The sequence below is a fragment of the Nelusetta ayraudi genome, unplaced genomic scaffold (genome assembly GCF_046127955.1).
Source record: "Nelusetta ayraudi isolate G7.1 ecotype Tasmania unplaced genomic scaffold, CSIRO-AGI_Nayr_v1 ptg000004l, whole genome shotgun sequence".
In the NCBI taxonomy this organism is placed as follows: domain Eukaryota; kingdom Metazoa; phylum Chordata; class Actinopteri; order Tetraodontiformes; family Monacanthidae; genus Nelusetta; species Nelusetta ayraudi.
Window position 1 is genome coordinate 6785508 of NW_027466054.1, and position 19493 is coordinate 6805000.

The 19493-nt window shown below is 44.8% G+C and overlaps 1 protein-coding gene across 1 annotated transcript in view; it reads right to left on the minus strand.

The window, feature by feature from the left end:
* fbxo41 (F-box protein 41) overlaps positions 1 to 11407 on the minus strand; it is a 40363-nt gene extending 28956 nt beyond the window's left edge. The window contains exons 1-3 of the mRNA XM_076031875.1: positions 11299 to 11407; positions 1431 to 2326; positions 293 to 522 (exon numbers count right to left, since the gene is read on the minus strand). Coding sequence (XP_075887990.1) covers positions 293 to 522; positions 1431 to 1979 — 779 coding nt within the window. The 5' untranslated portion in view covers positions 1980 to 2326; positions 11299 to 11407. The remainder of the gene's footprint in view (positions 1 to 292; positions 523 to 1430; positions 2327 to 11298) is intronic.
* Between the last annotated feature and the right edge of the window lie 8086 nt (positions 11408 to 19493).

Here is a 19493-nt window from a genome sequence, read left to right on the forward strand (position 1 = left end):
ATATTTTGGTTTTAAGATTTCTTTTTTTTATATACTCACTTATGGCTTCTAAACTGGATCTGAGTACTAATTTCATACCATAACTGTACAGGTGAGCCGGTATGACAGTCAAGTTCCTTGAATACTTGAAAGGCAAACAGGTGAAAAATAGAAAATAAAAGAATTAGCCGAAACTGAGAATGTAACCGATCCAGCGCAAATTCTTAGTTGATTCTGTCCCAATCAACGAGCAACCATGCACTTTTAAGTCAATATGCGCCAGTGCAGAACAAACAAGGGCTGAGCCACTTACTGCTGCTTGTGGTTCAGCTCCTCCTCCTTGTTGACCAGGTCCTGCTTGAGGCCGGCCAGCATCTCCACGGAGACGTCCACCTGCCGGGACAGTTCCGAGGCCTTGTCCTCCAGGTCCTGCTTCTCCTGGCTCAGTCTCTCGCTCTCCAGCTTGGCCCGCTCCAGCTCTGAGCTCTTCCTCTCCAGCTCCGCCTGCAGGCGACCCACGCGGGCCGCTATTTTCTGCTCCACCTACGACACAGGGGGCGCACTTGAGCTGGACACTGTTTTCCCAGTGAACGTGGCTACGGATTTGATAGCTTATCTCGTGGTCTCAGTGGTTTGTCACATAGCTATTAGCGGTTGGGGTAAATAGCTTCATTAGCTCCAAATCAAAAATCAGCTTTTTTTGCATAACATGATCAAGTTATGTCGGGACACTCTATGAAACCCGAGGGAGAAAGAACTGTTGGGGCAGTGGCATGGCAAAAAAAACATTTCTCAGGAAATCAACATCTATTCACTGCTGAGTGAATAACAGGGGAGCCAGTCATGGCAACAGACATTCGCACGACAAGAGAAACTAGCTTATCCAAATGGTTACGTCCTTTTAAATGAACTCCAAAAATAAAAAGAGAGGGAAAATAAAATGTTAATCCATTAAATGTGGCCACAATGTCTCAGCACAGGAAGGAAATGTTCCATTCACTTTGAACTTTTGATCACGTTACTGAAGTCTGCGCTCTGATATTGTTCACAGCGCGTTTTCTTATCATCACGACGCAGCGTCTCGTTGGTTGGTGGTAGCGTGTTGGTGGTAGCGTCGCTCTCAAGACTTAAATCTGAGTGATCAGTCAGAGTCAGACCAGGCCTGTGATGAGCACATCAGTTTTGTCTTTGAGAGCAGACAAGGAACGTTGGGAGGAGAGGTGAAGGAAGTTTAATGACCGGTTTACTGGCAAAGGACGGCTCTCGTTAAAAGCCTCTGGAACTCCTAATAATCTCACCCAGACACCAGACTGGCACTCCGAGTTTTTCTCTCTTACAATGTCAAAGAGCAGAAGGTGATGTAAAGCCCTCTGAGGCAAATATGCTTTTGCAAACTTGCGCTACATTAAGAAAGCACAAGCACAAATTATACGATGACCTGGTGCATTTACCTCCTCGGAGAGCTTCTCCAGCCGTTCGTCCAGCTCCAGCCGCTCAAACGCCCGGGCCTTCAGTCGGGCGAGGCCCTCCTCGTAGGCCGCCTCCACCGCGCTGGCTGCCACGTTGGCCGCCACGGCCACGGCCGTGCCAGGGTTCCCATGAGGGCCCGGGTCGGCGGACGTCATGGCTTTCTTCATGAAGATCTCCCCCAGGGGGAACTCCACATTGGGAATGTACCTGGGCGCGCTGTTGGAGTTGGCCGGCGTCAGGCTCAGGTCGTCGGCGCACGGCAGCTCGCGGCAGGGGAAGCGGCGCTCCTTGAGGGCGGCGGGCCGCAGGGGCTCAAAGGGGTCGTTGTTGTTGGCTGGCGCGAGGAGTGCTCCCTCCGCCACTAGGGGCAGCAGGGCGGCGGCATCGCAGACGCTGTTGGACTTGGACAGGACGTAGAGGGTCTCGTATGTGTGGTTGTATTCCAGGTGGGCGCGGAGGGACGACAGGCTCCGGAAGCGCTTGTGCTCCCCGCAGCGAGGACAGCGGTAGGGCAGGTCCAGAGAGGCCATGCCGTGAGGCAGCAGCCGGGGGAGGGAAGGGGCAGGGGATGGGGAGGTTGGGGGGGGAGGGTGGGTAGGTAGAGTGGGGGGCGGGGGGCAAGGGAGAGGTCACGCAGCACGGCAGCGGCGGCGCCGGTACGAGGGCACGGAGGTCAAACGCCCGACAGGTCCTCTCATGGCGAAAGCACGGCGGGTGACAGCGGGGGAGGGCGGGTGATGGTGGCAGGAAGTGGGAGGAGTCGGCGTGCAGTGAGGGGAGTCGTGCTCAGTCGCGCGACCACACATAGTGGCAGCAGCCCAGCCGCTCGCCTCACATCGTCGTCGTCGTGGTCGCTGGCGCCCCTTTGCTTCAGATGCTGCAAGACGAAGGAAACAAGAAAATGCTGATGTGAATTTGGTTAAGTTGGACCTTCAACTGGCACTTTTTACACATAAATTATTTTTTAATTGGGAAGTCTATTGATGATCTTTTCCGATTCAATCCCGATTCAAAAACGGTTATTTAAAAAGACGACCAAAAGTGTATTTGAAATAGTCTGAAAATGACTGACAACATGGACCAGTTGAAACAAAGACATCCAGGACATCCAGGCATCATGTGCATCGCAGTATGTGTCCATATGAAACAGTGGGACCAATGTCCAACAGCAGCAACATCACAATATGAATTTTTTTTTTAAAATTAGCATTATAGCCAATTAATCGTTTCAGGTATAATTAGATTGCTTTGCAGCATCTAAATATCTTGGTTCCAGTCCAACTACGTGTCAGGCCAGGTTCTTTATCATTGCAGGCAGTAAATCCGGCTTAGTATTGGGCTTAAAATCACCAACAGCGTGACCAGCCTTAGATAGAATATTGATCTCTGGGTCTTGTGGTCCAGACACATGAAACCTGGCATTCACATAGTGTTAACGGGTGAAGTCTCGCGCTAATAGCGTCAAATACTTAGAGATAGATTGGAAGAAGATGGCAAAAGGAAATGGTTCAATTAGTGAGAGAGCCTGTTAGCCCCAACAACCATGATGGCAAGTCCAGACCAGTTAGTTGCTCCACAAGGGGAACTAGAACGAGACCGAGAACTGGTGCCATTATTATTCTGTTCTGTCTTCATCCAGTCGGTCCTTCTCTGGCACTTCTCAAAAGCTTTAAATTCTTTCCCCTTTTAAAAAGGCTGACCCGCTGTGAGGAAAATTGCAAGGCACAATCAAAAAAAAAAAAACAGCATTGTATTTTTGAATGATAATAAAAATGTGCTACTTTAAACCAGAAAGAAAAACGGACAAAGAGAAAGAAAGTCGGGCCGGCAAACGCGTGTTGACGCTGGAATGTCAAAGGCAAAAACCCTTTCATGTGTCCTCTGGTTCTTTTTTTTTTTGATCTGCAATTAAATTAGTATTGGACAATCTCCTTTCACTCCACCCCATCCTGTCTACAGAGAGAGAGCTAAACAGTGTCACAGACTCTGGCAGGCTGCGCTGCTGTGCAGAGAGATAGAGGGAGAGAAGAGATTAAAAGGAGCGTCTCCTTTCTCCTGTAACTGTTGTGAACATTTCCCCCCATTATGGTGCAACCTTGTCCGTTTCATGTAGCCCTATTTGTGCAGTTTTTACAGCCCTACTTGTTTCTTATTGGATGAAAAGCATTAACAACAAGCCTCCCAAGGACACTGCATGTTTTCTGCTGTGAAACTGTAGAAAAAGAAAGTCACTTAAGGTGCCTCTCAAACGTGACCAGAACCTTAAAAACACTAGTTTGGTCGAATCTTCCTGCTCCTTGGGGGACGAGACCACTTCCTGCATACAAGCCTTTGACATCCACATATATTTTACAATTTCCAGTTAACATCCGAAATGTCAAGTACTGCCGACAACAGAGCGTAATTCACTCAAGAAATCATAGCACCTCTGTGAATGACGCGTAATCACACTGAAGTCTTGAACTTGCACTTGTGCATATATCAGATGCGGTCCATGGAGCTCAGCCGCGCCCCATCGTAGATCACTTAAGACTCTTGTTGCCGCTTGTCGCTGCTGTAAAAGATTCCAGGATTGAATCTTGGACAGAGAGGAAGTTGCTCTTCGAACTCTCCATTGTTGAGATTAATAGAGCGACACGGGGCGAAGACATTGGCGGTGTAATCACAAGTGTTAGACGCGGGCCATTCCTCACCAAGGCCTGATACACTGGAAGTCCCCTGAAGCCGGAGGCACTGTTATTAGGCGTCTGCTGAGGCTGGAACAGGGAGTCTGCTGCCAACAGGCGCCCGCTTATTAAAGGAGGATCATCTCGCAGATGCAGCCACGACATCCCGTCCACCCAGACAGAGGACTGTCCCATCTGTTCAGAATTAATAATTGAGGCTATTGAACCATGCAAAAACAGAAAAAAAGATCCAAGGGGCTCTTAATTATTATAGGGGTCACATTTTAAAAGCTGACTTTTTCAGATCTTAAATATTTCTTTTTGCATTACTGGCATGCCAACTAACACACCCAGTACAAAAAAAAAATGAAAATTTGTGAATTTCCACATAAATAAATAGATTACTTGGGGCTCATAAAAATGTTCAACTATTTTTAAAACTCAATAAAGAAGCCAAAAACCTTTCTAATACTGCCATTCCTTGAGCACCGAGGACACAGCTGTCCGCACGTCTCACCTGTCAAGGCTCAGATTGTGTGATTTCACACTGATCTGACATTCGTGATGTATTTCAGACACAGACAGTTGAATTGGAAACAGCAAACGCTCGCTGCTTCTGTATCACTCCCAGAATGATAAGAAGAAGTACATCTGCCACAAACCCAAGGCCACATTTTGTGTCACGGCATTATTCTAGGAGGCAGACGTGCACAGAAGCTCTGTCATAATGACTGTGCAAATCAGCCACCTGGTGCTACCACGTTCAATTAAAGTTTATTAGTTGGATAATTATGGAGCGCAGTGATCGTCATCAATTGACAAGTAATTATATAGTTATATTTTACTTATTGTCTGAGTAATGAAATGGATTGGAACATTTCCCATGAAAATGTGGAATAGAAAAACAGAAAAGAAACATTAAATAAAGAGTACAGCAAAGTACCAGAAAGACATATGTGATATCATGTATATATATTATTTTTAACAATATATACATGTATTATCATATATAAATACAGTTTTGAATAAAAATGACAAAAACAACAATCACTTATGGCTATATTGGCACTGGAGACATAAGATAATGTAAGATAATGAAGCCTTCTACGAGGTCATGCCTCTGTACGTGACAGTCATGAGTGAGGGGGAGAACGTAGGCACAAAAAGCCTCTTTATATCATGTTCTTCACACGTCTACAAGCATCGAGCTGAAAGCGAGAATTATTTTTGATATGTTGCTCCTGTTCTGTTCCATTCACTGTACTCCATAACACTTCATAGGATAAAAACCTACAGTACATGAAGGTGAGACGATACTAATGCCAGAATGCAGCGCAGATGGAGAGAAAGACAGATGAATAGCTGAAGCCATGTGGAAACAAGAGAGAAGCTGATTGGCTGGGAGACACTTGAAGGGAAGCGGGCTTCACACCAGGTGGAAACATTGACTGTCAAGATAGAAAGAAAAGCACAAACAGAATCTGACACTTTGTTTAAATACACTTTGTTGAAAGAAGTGGTTACGTGAATACCCCGCTCTCCGGACCCGGTTCTTAACAGTGAATGCATCATCTCGCATCATCACCTGACTGGTTTCCTCACTGAATAGAGACAGCAATTCTTCACCACTTTCTAAAACAGGTTTGTCCATATGGAATACATGAGCCAACTCTATCTATTCTCCCACTAGCCAAATATTATAGAAATATAAGTACAGCAAATTTATCATTACAACCGAAGATCTACCCTGTTGCAACAAGATGCAAAATGCATAATAAGGAGGAGGAAAAATTACCTCTGGGGTTTCTACCGTCTGCCTTTACATGCATATAACTGTGTGAAAAATCCCTGAATCACCAAACCTGACCAGGTGCCAACATGGACGCTGGAGGTCTGACGCAGCACCGAGGTCTGGCTTTTGCGTGGACCCCGCTCCCTCTGGAACCATCTCCCTGCTAACACTCGATTTAGTTAACGCCCATCTGTGTGATTATTAGATGGGACGCTTCTCCCAGTGGAATCCCGACTGCCGATAGAGCGAGTGGCCATTAAAGAGCGGAGCCGTAGGTGCCTGCTTATAACTGAACGGAACCAATGTTCCCCACAGTCCCCAGATCAGAATTTATGACTGTAGGCCGCAAAGATAGCGTGAACACTGCACGCTTTGCGCAAACGTTGAGATCAGCTGCCACCAGATGCAACAACACTGCATTCATGTCAAACTCCTCACACTGTTGACGTGAAAATACTGCATACGCCGAGCCCTCCGGCCACGACAGCGGTGCAAGTGTTGGAATAAAGAAATGGGGGCCAGCTCGTCAAACCGTGCTGAATATGTATATGAAGAAACAAACAACCAACAAGCCGAGCGACTGTCAGCCACGAGCTGACGGTTCTTCAGTGTCTGACATCCCTGGAGCTGCAGTGAACAGTGGGACGAGCTATACCCCCACTGCACCTGCGTAAAATGTTTGTTTTGCTGCGAGAGTGAGTCAAGTCGCTGCACAGTCATGCCTTCGCTCTGCTCTGCTCTGCAAAGCTTCACCCAGAGGAGCCTCGGCGCAGGATCGAACCATCACTTAGCGCCGTGCACGCTCAGCTGTTGCAGACACCGTGTGAAAGGTGTGACGCGGCCGCCGTCCTACACTCCAACAACGGGCTCTGTTATCACCGCGGGTGCTTCTCGTGAGAAACAGAAGCTCATCCACGCCCACATTTGTGTTTGCACAGTCGGACGCCATCGCAAAACTGAACTTCCAAGTCGACGGGGAGGGAGAAACGCCACAAAAGTGTCAAAACAGAAGAAGCCACCGGAGGAGGAGGAGGAGATTCCCTGCAGCGCTCTGCCACGTTCCCTGGAATGAGGGGCTTTATGATGAGTGGTGGGGGAGGGAGAGAAGGTAGGGCGGTGGGATTTAGAGGGAGAACTACAGTCGCAGAAAGACGTGATCAAAGCATGATAGTGACTGAGGCCTGGGACTGAAGCTCCACTCCTCGCTCTGTTCCCAGGACGTCTTATGGGCTCAACGTCGTCTCACAACGAGATTCTGTGACGATGCACTTGCCTTTCGTCACGGCCGCGTGCAATTTGGAATAACGCTTTGTCATCGTTTTCTCCTCTTCAGGTCTGAAAATGGGCCAAACGCAGACTCCTTCAAGACACAGTCGGGAGGGACGTACACAAATTGAGTCTGGCGTGCCCGGCTTACAACGTTAAAAGGCTCCTTTTAGACTTTCAGCAGAACAGCCAGGCACTATTAACTATCCAGATAAAAGAAATCTCAGGAGCACTTAATGTTTAGCCCTCTGTTTACTCCTCTAAGATCACTGGGTGTTAGCTTTGAGCTAAAACTGATACTACGTTGAAAATACGAAAAATGTGGAAGGAGACAATGACAAGGGAGTCAAAGTTGGTACGGTAAAAGATGGATGTGGGTGTTGTCACTAACCTGAGAGAGGTGTCAGTGACCTTTGTGACATCACAAAGGGTTGAGTTCTAGATTTTTAGCACACAATTTATAAAACGTAGAGCTAGCTAAATAAGTTAAGGATGGATTTAATCGTTTCTGAGGTGTTCACTGGCAGGCTGGAGAGATTTTGCATATTGAGGGACCTTTAAGTTTAAGTGTTAACATGCATGATGTAACACAACACCGAGGTATTGTCACCGTTCACCCCAAAGACCATGAGGGAGCCTTAACACAGACAGTAGGCTGTAAAACTGCTAAGAGAACCCCTCAAAACTTGCTAGCAATATCTATCACATACTATCACATTAGGTATTTCAATTGTAGAAAAAACTACCTACAGTATGTAGTGATGCAGCAGCAGCAGCATGTTTGTTGTCAGTGAAAGACAGCAGTGGCACCTGAGGAAAAGCTAAAGCAGAGCAGCAGCTCTCACAGAAATAACACCCCATTGAGTGTCATTACTGGAGCCCCAGCAAGAAAAGCTAAGATGGTGAATGAGACGGACAGCCCACTCCGTCGGCCCGCCACCCTCTGCTATTGATCCAAACGTCAGTTCTCAGAAATAATTATCCTCCACTCTACATGGATCTACGTTGCGGCGCAATTAGCAGCACTGATTCCTGCACCGATCACCTGCACACATGGGGTAAGCATGCAGTGGCACACTTACAGTCCGAGTCAATGGCCAATGACTCAAACCTTTCCTACTGGTGCCCTAAACAGGTGAAATAGCTTAGTAGTGTATTTATCTCACAGCGCAAATATGCTCACATTTCACTGTGGAAACTGCAAGTTCAATCAACGCTGGGTAAAATACTGTTTCTCTCTCAATAGAGTAAGCTTCACATAGCTCAGTAGTTTGACAAAAATGACACGCATGACCTCCAACATCCAAGTGATCCCACCCATTAGGTAAAATGGCCAATGTCAAATGATGTGTGAGAACTTCCAGAGGGAATTTGGCCCAAATCAGGTTTAAAATTGCAGGAAACAAAAGCATGTTAGTAAATTTGCCCAAAATCATGTAAACCATCTCTCATGTTACAGTCACTGAAAGCTTGTTAATTTCCTTCCTAACATTATTTGTAAGCCAGTATTCATTTATTATTATAAAGCGTGAAATGATTAACAAATATAAATTGACTCTGTATGAGTTGAGCTTTTTCGGTCCTTTGAAAAACCTGAAAATATGATTTGGGGCAATATATTAATAGAACGGGATATGCAGCTTTTATTGAGGATGTCTGTAGGAAATGATGCAGAAAATGGCCACTCTAACATGTGGCTGAGTTCAGTCTCTCTCCAAGCTTCTCTTACACTCATTAATCCCAAACCTGCATTGGCAAGATATTACCAAGTCTGCTTGAGAAAAGAGGAAATCGACTAAATATTTCCCCATTTCCAGTGGGCAGACGCACGGCGATCTGTCTGACTGGAGTCCAAATGCAGGAGCATTTAATAGATTTATTGCCCATCAATCATAAGGCACATGGCATAGTCCAGTGGCTGAAAAAGCAAATAAAACAACAAAGAAGTATTACATGAACTGGGTTGCGAATCTGCATCTGTCTACAGTCTCTGGCCATGACAAGCTGTCAGAAAAGTTGAAATGGCTTGCAGCCAGGAACGGGGGCCCGATCCCTTGAACCGTGGTGACGGTTGGGTGAGCAGCGTTTGACTACAGTGATAACACTGCGGCCTGGAGATGCCTGAAGCAGCAGCTGTGCAAACGCACCGAGGACTTGTTGGGAGAGAAGTGAATAATGAATGAGCGAACGGTGAGGCTGAATCATAAACGATAATTACTTCTTCTTTTTTTCTTCTTTTTTTTTTTACTAGGAGGAGAAACACTCAAGAGGACGGACACTTAGCGCTCGAAGCAAAACAATGACATTGCCAGCTTTTAGTCGGTGGGAAAAAACATGAAACAAGTCATCAGAGTGATTTTGTGTAGAGGGAAATACCAGCCTGACTGAAATGTTATTCAGGTTGTAAACATCAAGTCATAGACTGTCTAAACGTTGCTGTGATTGTTAAAAGAGGGGGTGGGGGGGAGAGTCTGGTAATCAAAAGGTTATCTCTCAGACCCTGGACACTTGTTTAGATAAGACAAGACATTTGAATACATTTCTGACATTTAGAATAAATGGTGGAAATAATCTGCTGAAAGGAAAGGACTCAGATTATTTTACATTTTATTTATGAATGTTACTTTTGTAAATAAAGCCCCTAAACCCCGTTCATCGTTCATACATAGATAGATAGATAGATAGATAGATAGATAGATAGATAGATAGATAGATAGATAGATAGATAGATAGATGTTACCTCCTGTGGCATCATGGGAATTCAATGTGATTCACAGTTCTTAGAACACTGAGAAACGTGTCAGCCCTGTAAAACACTCTGCATCAGTAATTCAGCAGCGCGATCACATGGAAGACAATCAGCCTGCACTGGCATTTAGAGAGCTGCTGAAAGCTGCTGGTATGCAAACAGAGAGTCTGCTGTGGGACCAGCGTGGATGTGTTGTAGGGTCCACAGATGGACACTTGTGCTCCACGCACTCCAGCCCAGAGTTGGATTTGGGAGGGGAAGGCAGCCGAGGACATGATCATTTGCTTATTTTCTGCTTGCAGTTCCATCTTTTCTGCCTGACTGGCTCCAATTACATCTTTTTTATTTCTTTCTGTCTTTTTTGTACAATCACAGCAGCTAGTAGTGGCTCTGACCCACTTACTGAAACGCCGTGATCATGGTTTCCCCCTGATCACCAGTAGCCGAGGCTGTCTGACACCCCCGCGTTGTGTCCATCCAGTCCATGACCTGAGGCTTTAACGCCCGAGGTGTCCCGCGGGAACCTGGAGACGCGAGTCACGACCAGCGTGGATCCAGGGAGTGACAGGAAATGTCACAAAGCAAATGATGCAGAGCAGATAATAATGCAGCTGCGTATGTGCGTGTGTGTGTGTGTGTGTGTGTGTGTGTGTGTGTGTGTGTGTGTGTGTGTGTGTGTGTTGAAAGCAGAGATGCTCAACTTGTAAACACTGCACACATTAATACAGCAGCCAGCAGATGATGGCTCAGTGAACAGCAGCAGCAGCAGCAGCAGCAGCACATCCAGGCCACAGGCCGGTGGGCTCCCCTGGGGGCTGCGGGCTGCTGACAGCCTTCCACACCGACGTGACACCGTGCACTTCACGGGCTGGTGGCGTTTTCATTCTGTCCGTCGGTCTTTTTTTTCTAATTTAAAAAAGAGGGGGGTGTGTGTGTGTGTGTGTGTGTGTGTGGAGGGGAGGTGCACGTCACTGAGCTCCATCTCTGCACCGCACATGGATCCACCTCACGCCGCTCATCATGTGGGTGTGGACGGTGCCCATGTTACCCATACCGGCCGTGCGCGCCATGCAAACCCGGACGAGCCGAACGCACGGATGGCATCCATCGTGCACGAAGGCAACCTGGCATCTATGTAGGGTTTTTTTTTCCCTCACCATTTTTTTTATGCTTACACACCGGAGCGGCACTGACTCACCGCCGTCCCTTGTAATCCCGACGCTGCGTGAATGTGCAGCACACGATTGCAGCTGCGCGTCGTTAAAAGGGGAAAAAAGGGGCGCACACGGCGACGCCGATGTGATCGGAAGAGACGCAGCGGCGACACGGGAAGGGAGGAGAGAAAAAGCCATGAAAGAAACGTGCGTCTCACTCACCTAAGCCGTCTTCTCTCCCCCATTTTTTTCCTCCTCCGCTCCAACCAGCAAGGAGCTGCTCCAGCCTTCTTCTGTGACGTCACGCAGCCCCTCTCTGCAGCAGCAGCAGCAGCAGCAGGCCCGCCTGCCTGCAGAGGACGAGCAGGGAGGAGAGAGAGGAGAGAGGGGAGGATGCAAAAAAATAAAATAAAAAATACACCCATTTCCAGTGACGAGGAGGATGACACTGCGAGTGACGAGGCCGGCAGCGTCACATGAGAATCTAACCAGCAGCACGCGTTTAGGGTGGCTGGCAGGGCTTCTTAAAGTCTTTACTGATTGATTATCTGCACAATGGGGGCAGCTTTGCATGATTAGTCATCCAATACACTCTCAACATGTCTAGATGACAGCATGTTTAGCCCTCTGTTTTCCGCACACTGCACAGTGGGCTATAGGTTGAAATTATATTTTGGGTAGGCCGATACCAAATCTTTTCCCGTACTCTTGCACGTATGAACAACACATTAAGGACGCTGACTGGAAAGTCAAGGTGGAAATTCCAGAAGCTAAATTAACCAATTAACTGTCAGAAACTTCCAATACCACACCGCCACCCCCCACCACCACCACCCTCAACGACTCCTCACGTAGGATTGGACAGTGTCACAATAAGGGGAGGGGCCTGTGTTTCCTTCTTTTCTTATATGAGTTTTGATTAATCTGAAAAAATAATGGAAAAGAATTGCCGTAATGGATGTGTGTAGTGAGTGACACTGACCCCGCCCAGGTGAATTACAGTGGTGACTCAACTGCTCCTGCAAAAACTCTTGGTTTTAGATTCGTGCTAAATGTTTGGGACAAATACCTGCAGACCAAAAGATAGTTTCAGAGTGCAAAAAAAACCACACAGTCGGTCAGTGGCCTTGTAGTCCATCCTAAGACCCGCAGGTCATGGGTTCAATCCCCAGGTGGGACTCACTACAGTAAAATGGAACACATTGCCTCCCTGCTTGGCACTCAGCATCAGAGGTTGGACTTGGAGGGTTAACCACACCTCACCTCTCCCTCAGCATTAATTTCACACAGGTGTGGGTGTGGTGTTACGACTATAACAAGTTTAAGCAATTGCATCCACTTCCTTTCTCTTGTTTTGGCCTGAACTTAATACACATAGAAACAAAGAAACAAAGAATACCAGAAGGTTATGGCCACATGGTTTAGCTTTCTGATTCTTTTCAGACCACTTTTGCCATTAGGGGGAGACTTCAACATTAACTTTGACATTGAAAAATAACAATAATGGCTTGGATTTATATCACGCTTTTCGACCAGGTTCTCAAAGCACTCACATTGCCTAATCTGTGATAATGATATCATCCATCTCACTGTCCATCCATCCATCCATCCATCCATCCATCCACCCATCCATCCAACCATCCAACCATCCATCTTCCATATAATAAATGAAATAGTTGTTGATTAATTCCTTATTTGAGATAGGTAATGTGCAGACCTAATTCATGACAATTTAAGAAGAGATCCCCCTTCTTTTAGAATTAAAACAGTCTTTTATAGATGTTTGCGTTGTGCTGTCTATTTTGAAGTGAAAATAAATTGGGATAAAGGAGTTTTTACATGTATTTTTTATGATTTTTTTTATTCATGTAGGAACTATTTCAAGGTGAGTGTGAAATTCGCATGCAGGCAATCTTTCTATCTGCTCTATTCCCTCTGCTTATGTCCTCTGGCAATGAACTTTCAATGAACTCCCCGAAACAGGGGGAAAAAAAGGAAAATACCACCTTTTACTTTCTCTTCTTTCTTTTTTCTGGTGATCTATCATTTGTAATAACACAAGGAGAAGTAGACCAAGTTTTGCACATAATGTCAGTCCAGGTGTCTGTTCTGCCCTCTGACCCCAACTTGTTTTTGTCCTTCTCCAAAGAGTTTAAAGATACAAAAAAGGTCTAGTATTTTGCAGGAGGTTGTAAACAGGTCTAAACTGGCTGGTTGCTGGAGATCTAAATCGTTTTTTGGAATAATATTAATGCAAAGTATTTCCCCACTGAAGTCAAGGATACCTGGGATAGAATATATCTCACCTCAACTTCCTAAAATCACTGAAAATTCGCTTTGGACTTTCAACACCTTTGACCTTCCAATTTATATCTAATTTATATGTTATTATGAACAAAACAAACAATTTGTTGCTCACAACAAATAACAGCTCTAGGTTAAGAAATGTCTCTATAATGCCGTGCGGCCAGTGTCATTATACAGTGTTTTCACAAGACGTTAATGAAATGGAGATTTAATATGGATGTGTGGAGACTGCTTGTGTGTGCGTGTAAGAGAAGAGAACAAGAGATATAGACTGCAGATTCACCCTTCCAGGAGCTCAAGCGCCACTCACTGGTCAAATGTAAGAAGTGCACAGACACAGGCTTCTGTTTAGTAACACTGTCCAAATCTAAAGCCAGCTAAAATAAATAAATAAAATGAAAAAAGAATAACGTGCACAAAGATGTTCCACTCATACAGATGATTTACTGAATATTAACTTAATATAAAAATAAAATAAAATAATTTTTATTATCAACATGTGATTGAACATGTTTAAATTACATTTATTTACGCTGAGAGAATTGTATACCTACTGCCACTTGGCGTACCTGCACGGCTTGACTATCAAGCTGTGCAGGTGAAGGACGGAGGTGTCACTGGTGTGTTGGGCCATTTCAGGTGTTTGTGGCCTATTGAGGTAAACGAGTCAAGTGGATGATACCCAGACTCAGGAGAGGGGAGTAGGAATACAATATTTTTTGAGTTCCTTTATTTCCATTCTGCTTCCATGCTGTTGGAGTGCCAGACAGTAGAGCCATATGTCAGGACTATACTGGCGACAATGTCAGCTTTACAGCAGAGGTGTGGGGAGTCTACTGACTGTACTTGAGATTTCTCAGGAAGAAGATGTCATGATGGTGTGTGCTGTGTTTGCGCTGCAGCTCACGATCCCTGATATGCATTGAAATGAAATCGGAAGTTGATCTCCTCCCAATAAAGCTGAGTCTCGATAAATCAGTTGTCTTTATGCTCTGCATATCTGTGATTATTATTTTTCTTTTTTGAGTGTGTGTGTGTGTGTGTGTATGTGTGTGTGTGTGTGTGTGTGTGTGTGTGTGTATGTGTGTGTGTGTGTCTGAGTGTGTGTTAAAGTTGAGGTTGTCTGATAAGTTGTGGTGTTTTGGTTGTGTATTTGATGGACTGTTTGTGGTGATGCAGTTTTTTAGTATACTTCTGTATTAGAGAATACAGAAGTGGATTCAGTACACAACCTTGAGATACACCAGTGTTAAGTTTGATGATGCAAGAGTTGTGGTTGCCCTATCGAAACATGCCCATCCATTCATCCATCCATCAATCCATTTTCAATATTGGCTTCTTCATGAACTCAGGGTAGCAGGGGTCTGCTGAAGCCTATCCCAGCTGTCGATTTTTATTTTTATTAACAGAGCAGTAGCAGGGGGTCGCTGACGTATTGTCACCTGTGCCTCTGTCAGGCCTGTAAGCAAAGTGGCATGAACTGGTTTAAGACTCAAGGTCTTGCCACCCATCATGATTACTGTAAAGAGCCCAAGAGACTGTTCACAATTTCAAAGACATAGCTGCTGATGTGTTGGATACAAGGATGATGGAGGTGGTTTTCAGACAGGTAGGAACTGTGCCTTCAGCACTCAGCCTGGAAAGCCAGTTTGCCCAGGAGATTTCTTGACGTCAGTGTTGTGCAGAAACTGCTGTCCCCATCACCACCTTCGCTTTCAATGTTTGAACATTATTCATTACTAAAGTGCAGGATAGTAATCATTATTTCCCTTTGCTTGATTTTTTGAAAATAAGAATACATTCTTGGCATGTTAACCACTTGTTGGAACGCACTTGTTCATTTGTGCCTGTCACTGCAAGAAAAAATACATCCGATCAGCTGCCAGAAACACAGAAATCCACACAAGAAAGAGAAAAAAGAAACAAGAAATCCAGCCAGCCATAAATTGGATTTGCTGAAAATGCCTCCGTACTACGTATAGATACAAAACATTCTTACATCCAGGTTTTGAGTCAAAACTGCAAAAAAAAACCTTCCTGTTTCGAACAGACAGCAGTCGTCTTCATTATGCAGCGCTACACAGCCGTGTGCCCGATGCACCGACTGCAAAACAGTTTGGCGGATGTATTCTAAGGCCAAGCAGTGAAACGTCTGAAAATTTTCCAACCCTACATTTAAAAAGTCTAACTATGAATCAATTTAGTGCACTCAACTAAAGGTCGTTCCGTGCGACTCGACAAAAACATTAAGGTGTCAAGTGGCCCATAATTCATCACGCTCCTCTGACTGTCAAATTATTCTTGCCACATGACATTATTCCAGCTAATTGTCAAAGTAAAACTTGTGGCAGACCACCGATACAATTGGTTCTTTAAGGCAATTAAGTTTTCACTCGGGAACTCACGTCGCTCCTGTAAATAGAGCTCTGTATAAGGTTCCTGCAGTTCCCAACGCTTTGATTTCAACTTGTTCATTTGAAATGTCGAGCAGCACTGAGGTAGCAGCAACAAAAAAAAAAGCATTGCCGCAGAATCAAAGCGCATTTTTTTTCGGATTCATTGTACTAATCTGTTGGTTTTACTCTATAAAAAAAACAGGCCTGTTGTTAGTTTTGCTATTGATTATTCACAGAGCAAGCCGACACTTTACACCGCGGGGAGGATAGACAAATAAAGGAGTGCAATTTTAACACGCTGCGGTGTGGTAAGCATTGTCTAATGTCTGTTTATTTAATTGCACCTTCTGTTGTTATTAAACCAATAACTGTGTGCAACACGAATCCACCAAACATTGTGTTTGAGTCATTGTTTTGTTAATTTCAAACAGCTCTAATTAATTATTATTACAAATCGGACATGCGGACACAAATTGGAGATTATGTAAGAGGCAATTTCATACATATCCCAGATGTTCGCATCAAGCAGGCAACCAGATACTGGTCGCATCACTCTTTTACACACACACATACACATACACAGCAGTAGGTACGTGTGTTTGCTTGAGAATTTGTCTTTTCCCAGAACATCTGAAACATTCTGTCTTTTTTTTTCTTTAATTCCTTCCACGATTTAAGAAAAATAAGAACCCAAACCTGTTACATCAATCTCTACCCCTCTACGCCCTCTACCATGCTGCACTCATCCAGCCGTGACAGGAAAAGACTGACACACAAAAGCCTAAAAACTCTCTGCCTCGGTAGATTTTGATAGGATGAATGTGACGCTGGGCTGTTTTCCCGTTCTCACGTCAAAAACTGTGGCAAATTTAGGCCCAACACCTTTATCCATCCCTCCTTATTCATATTAATGAGAAGTGAGTGACAAACTCATTGTCTGGTAATTACAGTGTGGTGAACCCTCATTGTCTTTGGACTGGTGGAGACTGAGACGTGCTGTGCTTTGGCTTGCGGCGCTAATGCAAACCTCTTCCATGTAGATATTATTAGTCACTGTTTGCTTAGCAACCACAACACATGTCTGACATTTTTGTGAAATGGAAATGTTTTTTTGTTGTTTTTTTTTTTTGCTCAGAGTTGATTTTATTTATGCTCACAGCGAGGGTGAGGGGAAACTATAGGACACAGAAAGGATCTGCTCATGATAGACTCCTGCATGGCTTTTTCTCTGTCTGGTAGTCTTTTGTGTAATAGCAATGTAAGATGGAAAGGAAAAAACACGGAAGAGGGAATGTTTTTGGAAGGGAGGCAGCCGTCACACATTTAGCATTTTATAAAGACGTACAATTCTGTTTTTCTATTCACACTCTTTGATTTTGCTCCAGAGGGAATTAGCATTTCTATCTTAATAACCAGCTGAAAAGTCGCTGGACTAAAGTACCAACAAGAACATTTGGCCTAATAATTCCTTTGCAGCAGCAGTGGGCCAAGAAAGAGAGGGAGGAAAAGTAAACACAGTTAAGGTTTTGAACAGCAGGGGGCACCAGCAATATATGAGGATTAACAGATGGACTTCACAACAGTTCTTCAGAGAAATATCACAGTGTACTCTCGTCCCTTTCAAAGAACCACAATTAGACGTGGCCGAATGTTTAAAACTGCTCCGCATTGTTTGCGAAGACTTTTGATTGACGGTTTCCGCCATGTTATCAAAGTGCCGTCGAGATCCTCTGTTATTCATACCATCACTGTATGTATGCAGCCCACAAGAACATCGTGTGTGTGTGTGTGTGTGTGTGTGTGTGTGTGTGTGTGTGTGTGTGTGTGTGTGTGTGTGTGTGTGTGTGTTCGTTCATATATATGAAGTGTTTGCCATCAAAGCGTTCGCGAAAGCTGAATAGAAACCTCACGGAGCGCCGTAGTCGGCGACCACACGCGGTGCAACATGAACCGCCGCGCAGCCACAAAAGCACGGGGAATTCTTGCTGCCAGTCAAATGGGCTACAGCCGTCTGTTAGCGCTCAGGGTAGCACAATAGACGCTCAGCCAATATTAATGTATCACCTCAAGCGCCAGTTAAACTCATTACAGGGATAAAATGTGATGAAACCGCGGACTAACAGTTTGAAAATCATCCTCACATCCAGCCACACACGGAGGAATTCAACTGGACTGCAAGTGAGCAGTTTCTTCCTCAAGCAGCCCGGCTCGTGTGTGTGTGTGTGTGTGTGTGTGTGTGTGTGTGTGTGTGGCACGCACTCTCAGGCAAAAACACTGGTAAATATAAAACACTTGGACATCGCAAAAAAGACGCAGTCCAGTCGCTCTGGTAAACAGTGCAGCTCGGACTTGCAGCCAGCGCTTAACACATTTGTCAGTGTCCTCACAGCAGATTCCAGAGCCAGCTGGAAGCATTGTTACCTTAGTCCTCCTCACAAAGGTGCATTTATGATGTGTTGTTTTTTTTTCCCCCTCACATGACAGCTGCGGATTTCGTTTTCACTTGAACGTGAATAGGGAGTAAGTGAGAGCAGATGCTTTGTGGGAAGACTTCACAAATGATTTTTGACAGTCAGATGTGACAAAGTTAGGGCCACAGAAAGAAAGAAGTCACAAAGAAAACACGCCGCCTCCCAGAAGTTTGTTAAAATGTCAGCACATGCATCTTATTCATTGCATTTGAATATTGGAAATAATCAGGATCAATTAATCTTCATCATCAGCATCAATCAATGCATGGAAATTAATGGACTTTCTGCAAAAAAAATAAACACACCTCATAAAAACATGCATGCAACAAGAGTCTGAAAGGACAATTCTTTGTTTGCGTAATGTCAATAACTATTCTCTTCCTAAGTCCATCTCACACTCTTGCACAGGAGCAAGAGCACAGAGTATATCGCTGTTAAGTACTCGTGCATCACAAAGGTGCTGGATTTTATGTGGCTGTGAATGCACGGCCAGTTATAGCGTCTGAAAGTGATAACGAGTGCCAAAGGATAATGATTTTTTTTAAAAGGTATTAACGTCCTGATAGTGTGATACGCTAGTCTTGTACCAGAGTGTATCCCAATGACAACGATTACCCGGATCTCTGCATTCTTTGCTTGAGCCATGATGTTGCCATAGTAACACGAGTATGTCTTATCAAGTACGGCCCTTGTGATTTTTCACTGCAACTTATTTAGGCTGTTCACTGTAGGTATGACAACAGGCTACCGAGTCCTTGCATTCATTTCCATGTTAATAGACTTTAACAGCTGCTGCGCGTTAGCGTAACCTTTGATCTGGTTTTTGTCAACATGCTGTCTGCTAATATTGAATTAGGCTTGTAATAGGGTCCTTTTTTACCCCCCACATCCAAATGCGGCAAAAAACTAAAAATAGGCAGAACACAGTCGGTCGAGATCCAACCTGTGCAGTAGGAAACGCTCCTGCTGCGTGTCCAGAACTTAATGAACACGTGATGCAAAATGTTCACAGGTGCGTCCGGAAGCTCAAAGCTTCACAGGTTGTGATTTTTTTTTTTTTTTTTTTTGTCCAAATTTCCGTTTGAGTTCTATGTAAATAGTCAAACCAGTCGCTTCTGGGTCCGGGGTCACAAAACCGCGTTTCTTGGAAAGACGACCCTTTGATCTCCACAGGCATTTCAGTGGCGCAGCGCTCCGCCGCAAAGTGCCAAAATTCATTTGAACTTGTTCGTCACTTTGTAAC